Raw genomic sequence first — 11,091 nt, forward strand, 5'->3', positions numbered from 1 at the left:
AACAGCCATTTTCCCACAGGCTGAGGACAGCATTTGAAACAAAGGAGTTGTATCCTTAGAAAGGGCTGATGGTGGCAGGAAGCTCAAATGTACAGGGGGCACCTGTGACGAAGCCTTAATCAGTCGCACTGCTGTCACTCTGGCCATACACTCACTCAGGGGGGCAAGGGTATGGGGGGTGGGCTGCACTGGGTCACCATGTTGAACACCACCCAGAGATTGCACATGGCCATACAGAGTGACGAGAACTGGAAGTTTCCCTCAGGACCCTGTCTATAAATCTAGCCCACAGACCACCATGTTTCTCAAGTGCCATGGCAAGATCCGGGGCCTATACCCCTGTAATCAAATAATCAGTTCATTTGCAGGGCTCATTACTTTCTGATTTACAGCCTTGAATAAAAGGTTATCTTGAAGCCTCTACATCAAGAATGAAGGTAAGAGAACACATCAACCTATACAAACAACACCCTCCAGACACTGAAGACTTGCAGACAGTTTATTTCAGGGGATCAGGCCTAACTTGTTGAAACCACAGGCGACAGGTTCCTTCCAGTTTTATAACAAAGCATCTTAGGCAAACAGGTCCTTGTATTGTTTTTACTTCACCCAAACATGGCAGAGCTGCACGTATCTGTCGCCTCACAGGTGCCTTTGCTTTCAGTTGATGCGGAGAGCGAAAGTGGTTTTGCGATAAAAGTGAAGCGATGGAAACTAAACTGAATAGCCACAGATAAGTCAGCGTTTTCACTCACGGCAGAGGGCCAGTCAGGGCAGTGAAGTTTAATTATTAGCCTAGCAGAAAGAACTCTTTTTTTTCTCAGGTTAGGAGGTCAAAGAATGCTTAATGACTTTTGGACATCAGCGCAAAGAAACAATCATACCAATACACGCAGCAGCCAACCCAAACAATGGAATAAAATTCATTACTTTAGAGCCTACCATTTTCTCACCACAGCAAATAAACAACACAGAAAAAAGCACGGAAACACGTAGCACAAATACACTCTGGCATTTATCTTTATTCATGAAGTGAGTCATGTACAATCCCATATCTTTTTACAAAATTTCTCATTCCAAATGCCTTGAATTCAGACATGCACCATGTCAACGGACGAACACCATTACATTGTTCAGCCTCTTACCCCTGACCAGCTGATAATACACATACTCGAGTTATCACACAGTGCAATACCTAACTCCTCCACAAGCCTCCCACACACTCCCTGCTACACTGGTCCCAAATATGACTGCACTTAGAAATCAGATCCCAACAAAAAAGTAATGAACACTATTGGTAAATGAATTACTTAAAAACATATGACTCATATTCCTGTAAAGCGTCTTACATAAGACGTCTGCAATACAACCCCATGTGAATGATTACACAGAAGCCAAGCTCTTGATTTTCAAAATGCAAGCAATGGGGAAGGCCCATCAAAATGACCCGAAGCTGTGCACCACATTGGACTAATGCCCTTCTAAACATAAGACCACTTTTAAATGTCTAAAAGCATTGATTGAGCCTACGACTTGGCATGCTCTACAAAGATAATCAGCGTAATTTGTAAAAAAAAAAAAAAAAAAAAAGAGAGAAAGGACAACAAAATAGAAAAAAAATATCTTTAAAACACTGTTCTACAATGTAGTCCAGTGGTGTTAATGCAAGTGCCTCTTGGAAGCTGCCAATCTCCCCTGCCTCTCCAGTCCTGACATAGGGAATGGGGTCTCATCCAACGCCCCCTTGTGGCCAGGCCCGGCAGGAGCAATGTCCAGTAACGTGGTCTATTTGATGTTACGCATGATGCGGCGGCAGTGGTTGGTTTTCGCCTCTGCAAGCGCTCGCTCCAGCTCAGTTATGAGATGCAAAAGTGTGGCTGGGTCGGTCTGAAGCACGCGTGCGCTCTGTGTCCCACTGTCGTCCAGGTGCAGCTTTAGAGTCACTGTGGGCTTCACCTGCTGCCGCAGCGTTCGACTGGCCAGCTGGGACACACAAGCAGATAGGTACGTGAGCAACACACACACACACACACACACACACACACACACACACACACACACACACACACACACACACACACACACACACACACACACACACACACAATCATATGTCTAAAGTAACATAGGAGATTCCCAACATCACTCATGGTCATAGAAGTCTGATGCCACTGTAAGGATGACCTTGGGCTAAAGTGCCCTTGAGCATGGCACCTAACCCCAACAGCTCACCTTGCCCTGCTGCCCGTGGGTGTGTGTTTGCTCACTGCTCCTAGCATGTGTGTGCTTATTGTTCACTGCTCCTACTGTGTGTTCACCGCAGATGTCAAATTCCTGTGTCTGTGTGTGTATAAAAACGTAAAGTCATGATGTATAAAATATGTGTATAAAAACTAAAAGTGATTCTAAATTCTTTAAAAAAAAGTTTTTTCAAAGATCCATGCAGTATCATAAAAAGGTGCTAGTCTTCCGGTTCACAGGTTGTGGCACTGATGAGCACATAAAGAGCATAAATGGAAAGAAAGGTAAAGACATCCTATTCCTGAATGTACTTCTCTCATTTCTTTACATTGCAATTTTCTTAAAAGACCTGTGAAATGTTATGTTTTTGCACTTATTGTCATCCCAGTTTGTATCTTCATTGATTTCCAGTCAGCAAAACCAGCTCAGTAGTACCTGCACATCCAGGCGCCATTCAAGATTGTGATAGTGGGGAAGAGTTGGTGCAAGTTGAGTCAGAATGTTTCTGATTTCCTTCTTGTTGTCCAGATATAGCTGTAGTAGAAGCGCATTAAGTTCCTCAGGAAAGCCCAGCACCAACACTGAATCCTGAAAATCCAATTCGGAAATCTGCAGAGCAGTTACATTGTAGTTATGGGTTTGTCACAACGCAGTGATTTACAGAGGTAAATTAAGTTTTACTTGATCGATTTGATTCTACACTGACGATCAGTAGCAGAACATTTACCTTCAGTTTTGAACTTTCAGTTAGAAGGTACATTAATCCCTCCACTCCATGTTGAACTGTTTCTGCGGACACATTCAGTTTTCCTGTGACAGAGTAAATTAATACACATGAGATGTTTGCAATATTGTCAATATCATATTACTTTAGGGTATGGTGAAAAGTAACGCGTCATGAATTGTATCATAATGAAAACAGTTATTAATGGTGTCAAGTGCAAACAGGCTAGGCTCCTTACTTGCTGCGCCTTCATATATTTTTGGATTTGATCCTTTTCTGAGGAACTCAACAGCTATTCGTCCAAATTCACCCACAACTGAGAACATAATGTTAAAAACAAAAGTGTACTTCAAGGACAACCAGCGATTCAGAATCAACAGTAACGTTGACGACGTAGGGCAGACATCCACCTCTGCAAATCTTATGCTACGACTAGCATTATGGCTAAATCCAAAACCTTCCACCGCCAATACATGAATACACAATACATTTGGCAACACTACTAAACCGTATTTCCTCCAGACTGGCTTAAAATATAATGTAACGCATATTATCACAGCTAGGCTAAGAAAATAAGGTAATGTTAGCCAACTGTAAACAAAAACCATTCATTAGCCAAGTTTACCTGATGAGTCTACCTCATGTAGAAATCCTAAATGCTCTTTATGTTCTTCAGATAATACCAGCAACATTATCGCTCGTTAATTTGTAAATGTAAATGCTGATATATAAACGTAAGTTTAAATGAATGTAAGTACTTATAAAAAATAGACCTCAAACTTCTTGCTAGCTGCAAGTGTCACATGATCAGACCTTTTCTCCCTAAAGCACTCCGATGGAAACCAAGAACCACAGGAAAGTAGTTCCACGATGCGTTTTTTCAGTGTTACCTCTCTAGTGCCATCTAGTGTCAAATTAACACAGGGTTAAGGGGCTAAGTACCTACATGATGCAGCAGTTATGAGGAATTTCCTGTCTCTGGCATTCGTCATTAAAGGCCTTCCACCGTCAACAAGTGCTTAAATGTTTTAATATTAGTTTCCCAAACCTTGTGTCCACACAGTGATAACACTACACCTTAGACTAGAGCATAGCAACACTCCTGGCGACTGATGTCTGGAGGTCCCAGTCTACTGAACATACACCAGTCTCATTAAGCAGCAATACGTACTTCTGTTCCAAAACTAGCAAGCTTACCACCTAAAAGGCTTGCGAAAACCTTGCAAACACCACCAACAGCCCAGTTGACACTGATAGAAGCTTGCCAACACATAACTGGTGTCTTTTGCCATTATAGCTGCAATGTCATGCTGTGAAAGCTTTCTTCCATTTTTGCAAGGTGTTCCAGCCCGGAAACACAGAACTACATAGTAGTACAAATCCTGGATGGCTAGTGGAGAAGACACAGGTGTTTATCTGTCCTTCACATGAACATATGCTATCAAAATTAATTTGAAGATGGTACCAAAACTAGTTGCCTATAAAACCATACTTTAAAAAGTGTAACATTGTTGCATAGTGTTACTTTAAGATGGTAAGTACAAAAAACGATCTATCCTGAATGATTGTATGTTGGCCTATTATGTTGTATGCTTTTCTGTGCAGATGCTTACACCTCACATTTTTCATTCAAGCAGAGCATACACTTTTTTATTAGGCTACGTAATGTACATTTGCCATACAAAACATTTATTACAGATCAGTGGTTACATCACATTTCATTGATACACCAGAATGTTTATGCACAAAGCTTACAGCTTACAGTGTACTGTGGCCTACATTCAGTGTAAATAATTATCTTAATCAGAGCATTCATCAGCTCCCTTCTTGACTACTGCAACTCTCTGCTGGCAGGTCTACCAGCGAAAACCATCCAGAGGTTGCAGTATGTTTAGAACAGTGCTGCCTGGGTTCTCACAATTGCAACACATCACCCTCGTCCTCCACTCCCTCCACTGGTTTACAAATAACCAAAAAAAAATCATTTTCAAAGTCCTTCTCCTAGTTCACAAGGCCATAAACACTACCAGTTCAACCTATCTCCAGGACCTCCTCACCCCTCATTTCACATCCAGGACACTTAGGTCAGGAATCTCCAACGTACTTGCAGTTCCCTGGACAAATTTAGATTGTGCGTTAAATAAATAAAATCCATTACTATTATTATTATTATTATTATTATTATTATTATTATGTCTTTGGCACTTTTTTATTGCAATACTGGCACATTATTTCTTAGGACGACCAAAACAGGTTGTTCCTGAACAGAGCACATAACACTGTCAAATTGGAAAATACATTGATCACTGGATAGGGAAAATAGATGTGTCCTCAATACACCTGTATATCGTGTACTATGGCATGGCATTTCTTTTCTCAGTTTTTGCAGAATTAAGTCAGAATTAGCTTCAAACTTGATGAATCATCATAGTCCTTCATGTCATCAGGATAATTCAGAATGTGGAGCACTCTGCATGTCTGTTGTTGATGTTACACGGCTTTCTGTACGCTTCTCCTTGCAAGGCTACGAGCCACGCTCAACTGCTGAAGCCAGGGTTTCTCTGTAAAGGCACTGCAGTACAACAAAAGCTTCGCAGGTAAAGTAGATGAAACAGATTAGATGTACATTTTATATTGACTATATATAATATACATTAAGCATGATGTTATTATTCACTGACTGATTTTTGCATGGGCTACTATTATATTTTTGTATGAATTAGATTGTGTTTATATGTACAGTATATGGTGTGTTATATGCATATAAATGTATATTTTAGGGGACAAGCAGCATTTTATGGGGCAGGCAGGTCCACAACAATACTCTGTGACTGGCCCTGCTATAGGTAAAAACATCTGGACTCCCACATTAGTTACTGACTGCTGTTTCATATGTGACTCACCTGGCAAGGGCTAAACAATAAATTGCATTTTCCCTTGGAGTGCGCCCACAGTGCTGAGAAAAGGACTCCAGTGGCGCAGACAGGATTTGAGCCGAGTCAGGGGAAGTGTAGACGAACAGCGGCCGGGGGTTGGAGTCTCTGAAAACAGGGGGCAGAGGCACTCTGCTCTTCCATGTGTCCCCGTTCTGATTGCTATTTGTGGTGACCGGGATTTCCTTCGACCCTTTTCTTGTGGCTCCCTTCTTCCTGACACGCTTCTTCTCTCCTCTGTTCTTCAGGGAAGGAGGATGCAGCTGTGGCAGCTGCACTGATGCATTCTGGGACGTCGAGCTGGTGGGAGGATGAGCTGGACAGGAAAGGATGTTGTCTGTTTTGAGAGTTGGAAGCACACAGGATGTTGCTGGGTCCCATGACCTTGTGGCGTGGCCCCTGCTGACATTAAAGGACATCTTTGGGAGGGTGAAACCATCCACGAGAACTGTGTCCCCCACCCTGGTTCTATATGGGCATCCATGACCTATGTTGAAACGAATAACCTTTCTTTGCACCCTCCGTATCCAACCTTTAATTTGAATGTAAACCTTCATAGGAATAACAAAGGCAGGAAAAGATACCACTGACCACAACTTGGTAACCAGGTGAGCTACACACTCCCTATTTCTATATTTTAGGGCTATCTGTATAGGATCTCGACCTATAGCATCCCGACAGCTCAGCGTTAGGACACTGCTCCTGACGAAAAACTTCAGGATGAGAAGCTGGCCAGTCTCTGCAGCAACATGCATTGGGCTCTTGGTGATTTCCTGGTGGTCAGTTTCATGACACCACTCTCTGTAGGGGTGAACCCCCACTGCTTCATCAGCCTGTTCCCCTCTCTCGATCAGCCAGCTGGCTAGCTCCAGATGGCCCTGAAAGGCAGCAATGTATAGCGCCACCCGCTGTTGAAATCTGCAAGAAGTGGAGGGAGAGAATGTAAGTCAGGCCAAACACACTACTCTGTCTATCCCACTAAACTGTACCCATCTACAATATATTCATGACTGTTATGCTTGTATTTACATAACTGAATGACTAGGCACTCAACGTTTTGGGGCATTGCTATAGTAAGCCACAGCTAGATATTGGGATTTGGGACACTGATCCGTTCCGAAAAGTCAGCTTAACTTTTAACATGACTGTGCGACTCTGGTTGTGTGTGTCTGTAACTAGATGTCCTGTTGTACTCCACAGACCTGAGTGTTGGTGCACACCTGAACACTGGTCTCTCCTCTGAAAGGTTCTGCTGTACTGTCTGTTTGTGTCCTCGAAAGCAGGCTCTAAGAAACTCTCCCCAGCCGTCCCAAGTCTCTAAACGTAGAGTGGACCCTTATGGAGATAGAGAAGAGGCATAGGAGTACTATGCATTCAGAATGACATCATTGTTGCTTTGGAAATGTAGGGAAATAACATTGTCTCTGTGACTTTTGGCAAGTAAAGGTCTCACCCACTTCCGCGACATAATCTTCCAGCGTGTTACAGTCATACAGCTTAGTGCCACTTTGGGTGGTCAGTCTGAAGGCGCTGACTGGCAGACCACACCGCAGAGACACCAGAGACCTCAGTTTGGACACGGGGGAGCTCAGGTTAATCACTGTTCCCATGAGAGCCAGCGTCTCCTTCGTCACAGTGTTAAACACGTGCACTATGGCCTCGTTCTCTTCCTGTGATGTTAGCATTGACACAAGACACAAGACCACAGTGTTGAACTCTTTCGCCCCCATCTGGACAGTAGTACAGGTTGAACTGATTATTCCTTGTAATACAAGTCTCTTAGAGGAATTACACTATTTATTATTATCTTCAGACCACAGGTGGGGAAGAGATTTTTTTTTTTACATTACTAGTTAAAGATCACCAAACATTTAGAATAATTGAGAATAAAAAGGGACTATTAATTGCACCTTGCATGTTGTATACCAGACTGATGTGTGGGTCACAGAACAAGCTTATACAATTGAGTAGTGGTGCAATGGCCGACAAACATTTGCTGTCAGTAAGGAGTTCATGTTACAGTCAATGCCATTCAACGTTAGGATCCACAAATGTGACCATACAGCTATTCATGGGCCACATTCCAGTGCCAGCCCCAGACAACCTACGTCTGCTTGCAGACAGTTAAATTAAATCCTTACTGGGGGTCATAAAAACACAAAGACCATCAGTGTGCCTCTGCTTGTGACACGCATATGGACCCACGGTGTCTGTTGGGGTGGGATAAATCTACAATGTACCCAGTCACTGGGGAGTCTCCCACCATTGTGAAGTAAGTTTTTTTGTTAAACAAATGGCAGGTTCAAGTCTCCTCAGAAAAAGTGCAGATTGTTTGAATGAATTGAATAAATCCATTTGTGTTTCACCCTCAGCACAAACCAGAAACATGTGTAGAAGAGCAGGGGTTTGAAAACTTGTGATGTGATTAAGTAATAAACTGGGAAATACTGAGTTGAGTTGAGTTGAAATGCTTGACAATCGAAATGTATTAATTTTTTCAGTAATTATTTATGACATAGAAAAGTCTACCTAATGACATTATGACCATTTACTAACTTATAAATACAAAAAATGTCTATATTGTATGTTCTCCATAAACACATGCAAATATGCAGAGAGTGGGTTCACCTTAAGCTCACAGCGTAGCGTGCTGCCTGAGGAGATCCCCACATCAGCCAGAGACCAGCTGTCCTGAAGGATGGCGCCACTGTAACTCAGCTCCAAGAAATATCGGGACTGCTTACTGTCCAAATGTGGCATGCAGAAGTAGACCTGTTTAAAAGAACTGTACTGTTCTGTACTGCAATGAGCTGGAAACTGCTAAGCATCCCTCTGGTGTTAGTCATTCCGTATTTTCTTTGAGATGTGACATCTTTACCAGAGCTAGAGGGGTTAAATCTTGTCTTTGAAGAAGCAACCAAAACGTTAAGAGTAAGGTCAAAGCCCCGGTCAATGTCATTACATTAAAGAAAATATGATGGTAGAAAATTCTGCTTCCTTCAGCTCCATCAATCAACGTATCCCATAAAGTGGATTGAAACTAAAAATGTGCACAGTAAGATCAGTAACAACAGACAGAGGTCGGTATATAATACAGAAAATGTTAACATTACCTTGACCATCTGCTTAACGGTACTGACAGTCCCGTTGTGAGAGATGTGAAAGGGCTCACAGGATCCTTCAAAGGTGATGAAGATGGACATGGTAGGACAGAGCCGATCCCTCTCTTTGCTACCCTGCACTGAGAACCAGTGAGGAGGGGGCTTCCAGCCTCCAGAGCAGCCCCCCATGGGGTAATCTCAAGGGTCCAAGTGAAGTGAGCGTGTATGTTTGCTCAGGTGATCAAGACAGAGTGTGTGTGTGTGTGTGGATAGAGGTGGAGAGGGTGAGTGAGAAACGGAGGAGAGAGACTTTTTAGTGTGAGGTTTTTCTTGGGGTGGGGTGTGGGGGGTGAGGAGAGAGAAACAGAGAAAAGAGAGAGAGCTTAAATGTACTCAATTGTGTTTGTCAGAGAGGATTTGAACAAATGAAAGCTCTTTCTTAATAAATAGAGGCACTTATAAAGGTTGAAATTAACAAATTGAGGTGAATGAAAGCATTATTAGATTGTCTTCTCCCAATCAACAAATTGAACAAACAATAATTCTTCCCATTCTCAGAAAACCAATGAAAGCCTCATCATACTGAGACACACCCTAAAACATTTTATTTAATCATATAACTAGGAAAAATAAATCAACACAAAACATTAGCCAAGCAATGTTTCATTTTGTTTGTCATAAGATAATGACAATCTGGCGGCAGTCATGACTCATGAGCTATAACAAAATGTTCCACAAGCACTGATGCTTACTGAGCGGCTTTGCATACTTCTAGTGGCCTTACCATTGTATGGTTTTTGTATGGCCTTTCCAACGAGTGAGGTGAGACAGGGCTTTGACCTTACAAATAGCAGCCTGAATCAACTCCTATTATGCTTGACAGCCCCATAGTCAGTGCTCTACAGCTGCATCTCACTGATTAAGTTTGAATTTTTAGTCATGCAAAAATTATGGCAACTTTTGGCAATTTTTTTTATGTAGTGTTAAGAGTTAATCTTCATATTATATTAGATATTTCATGGAAGGAGGGGCTGTCTCAGTCTATTTTGGGACAACTTGTCCAGTGTGTTTGGTTTCTATGGCAACCCAGACTACAAACACAGTAATGATTAGAGATTGGGTTTTTGCTGGGCTTTAGGTACACAAGGTGGCAATTCAAACGTGAACTTAAGACCTGTCTCAATGCATGAACATGAATTTCTTCTTCAAATAGCTCTTCAGTTGTCAAGCTAGTAAAGAATGGGCTGAAGCAGCAGAATTCCAAAGACATTTCTCGTCAAACGCTAAAAAGACGTCAGCTTATTATCTGAAGACATTTACTACAAATGTAGTAAACTTTTATAGATGCCATTGCTAATTTACATCTGACCTTTTGTAATGCTTGTGTGTCTGAGTTTGTGGAGCTGTAACTGGGAACCACCAAGTCACACACAAACTTTGAATAGGTCTGATAGGCCCTTTTGGCTGAAATGGCTGAAACGGAACATACATCTCTTTCCCTGTGTGCAAAAAACGAGGAGACATATCATTTAATTTACACTGTTTTAAACTGTGGCTTGTAAATTGTATTGGTAGTGTAACAAATGTTTGTTTGCAAAGGCAATGAACTTCGTCGAATAGGAGGTCCTGAAGGAAAGCATAGTATTTCAGTAGGCATTTCAGTAGGCATAGTATTTCAGTAACCACGTTTTTTGATTGAGGGTTCCTGTTCCTATTAAAACTGAATTTGTATTTAATTTTAATTTCTTGGATAAAAAATTATTTCTACACCTTATGCATTCATTTTGAATACATTTCACTGGTGACTGTATGCACTTTTGGATTCCTGTAGGCTATATTAACATATCTAGCACCCACCAACAGTTCCCCTGAAATAGAACATTGCATCTTCTACCTGGGTTTTTATTACTACGCCTTCCCCTAACCTGCATTTACACCCTCATGTGGCCCAGAGTTAAAGTCGGCTATTTAAAAAGTCGGACAACAGGGATGGATACATCAAAAGGTTTGAGCTCAGGAAGATGAAGGAATATAGGCATAATACATATTGTTATATTATTTTACAATAGTTGTACTTTAAATACACTTTCAG

At 41.8% G+C, this 11,091-nt stretch overlaps 2 protein-coding genes across 2 annotated transcripts; both read right to left on the bottom strand.

Moving 5' to 3' along the window:
* Positions 1 to 1,086: 1,086 nt before the first annotated feature.
* Positions 1,087 to 3,772, bottom strand: commd2 (COMM domain containing 2). The gene is made up of 5 exons (XM_080833561.1): positions 3,591 to 3,772; positions 3,204 to 3,281; positions 2,969 to 3,051; positions 2,677 to 2,850; positions 1,087 to 1,983 (listed from the first exon to the last, which is right to left on the bottom strand). The coding sequence occupies exons 1-5, from the start codon at positions 3,655 to 3,657 to the stop codon at positions 1,786 to 1,788; spliced, it is 600 nt and encodes a 199-aa protein (XP_080689687.1). The 5' UTR covers positions 3,658 to 3,772; the 3' UTR covers positions 1,087 to 1,785.
* A 1,683-nt stretch (positions 3,773 to 5,455) lies between these two features.
* On the bottom strand, positions 5,456 to 9,101 carry LOC308382704 (protein ANKUB1-like; the record flags this gene model as incomplete). Its single annotated transcript, XM_080860233.1, has 7 exons — positions 5,456 to 5,537; positions 5,869 to 6,317; positions 6,483 to 6,816; positions 7,119 to 7,233; positions 7,352 to 7,568; positions 8,527 to 8,670; positions 9,012 to 9,101. The coding sequence occupies 7 exons, from the start codon at positions 9,099 to 9,101 to the stop codon at positions 5,456 to 5,458; spliced, it is 1,431 nt and encodes a 476-aa protein (XP_080716359.1).
* Positions 9,102 to 11,091: the final 1,990 nt, after the last annotated feature.

The sequence above is a fragment of the Sprattus sprattus genome, assembly GCF_963457725.1.
Source record: "Sprattus sprattus genome assembly, chromosome: 2".
Taxonomy (NCBI): Eukaryota; Metazoa; Chordata; class Actinopteri; order Clupeiformes; family Clupeidae; genus Sprattus; species Sprattus sprattus.

Excerpts from the sequence above, each read along its gene's own strand:
- commd2 (XM_080833561.1), bottom strand. The coding sequence starts at position 3,657 with ATGTTGCTGGTATTATCTGAAGAACATAAAGAGCATTTAGGATTTCTA. Across the intron at positions 3,052-3,203 it reads AATATATGAAGGCGCAGCAA|GAAAACTGAATGTGTCCGCA; the intron begins GTAAGGAGCCTA and ends ACTCTGTCACAG. Across the intron at positions 1,984-2,676 it reads AATGGCGCCTGGATGTGCAG|CTGGCCAGTCGAACGCTGCG; the intron begins GTACTACTGAGC and ends TGTGTGTCCCAG.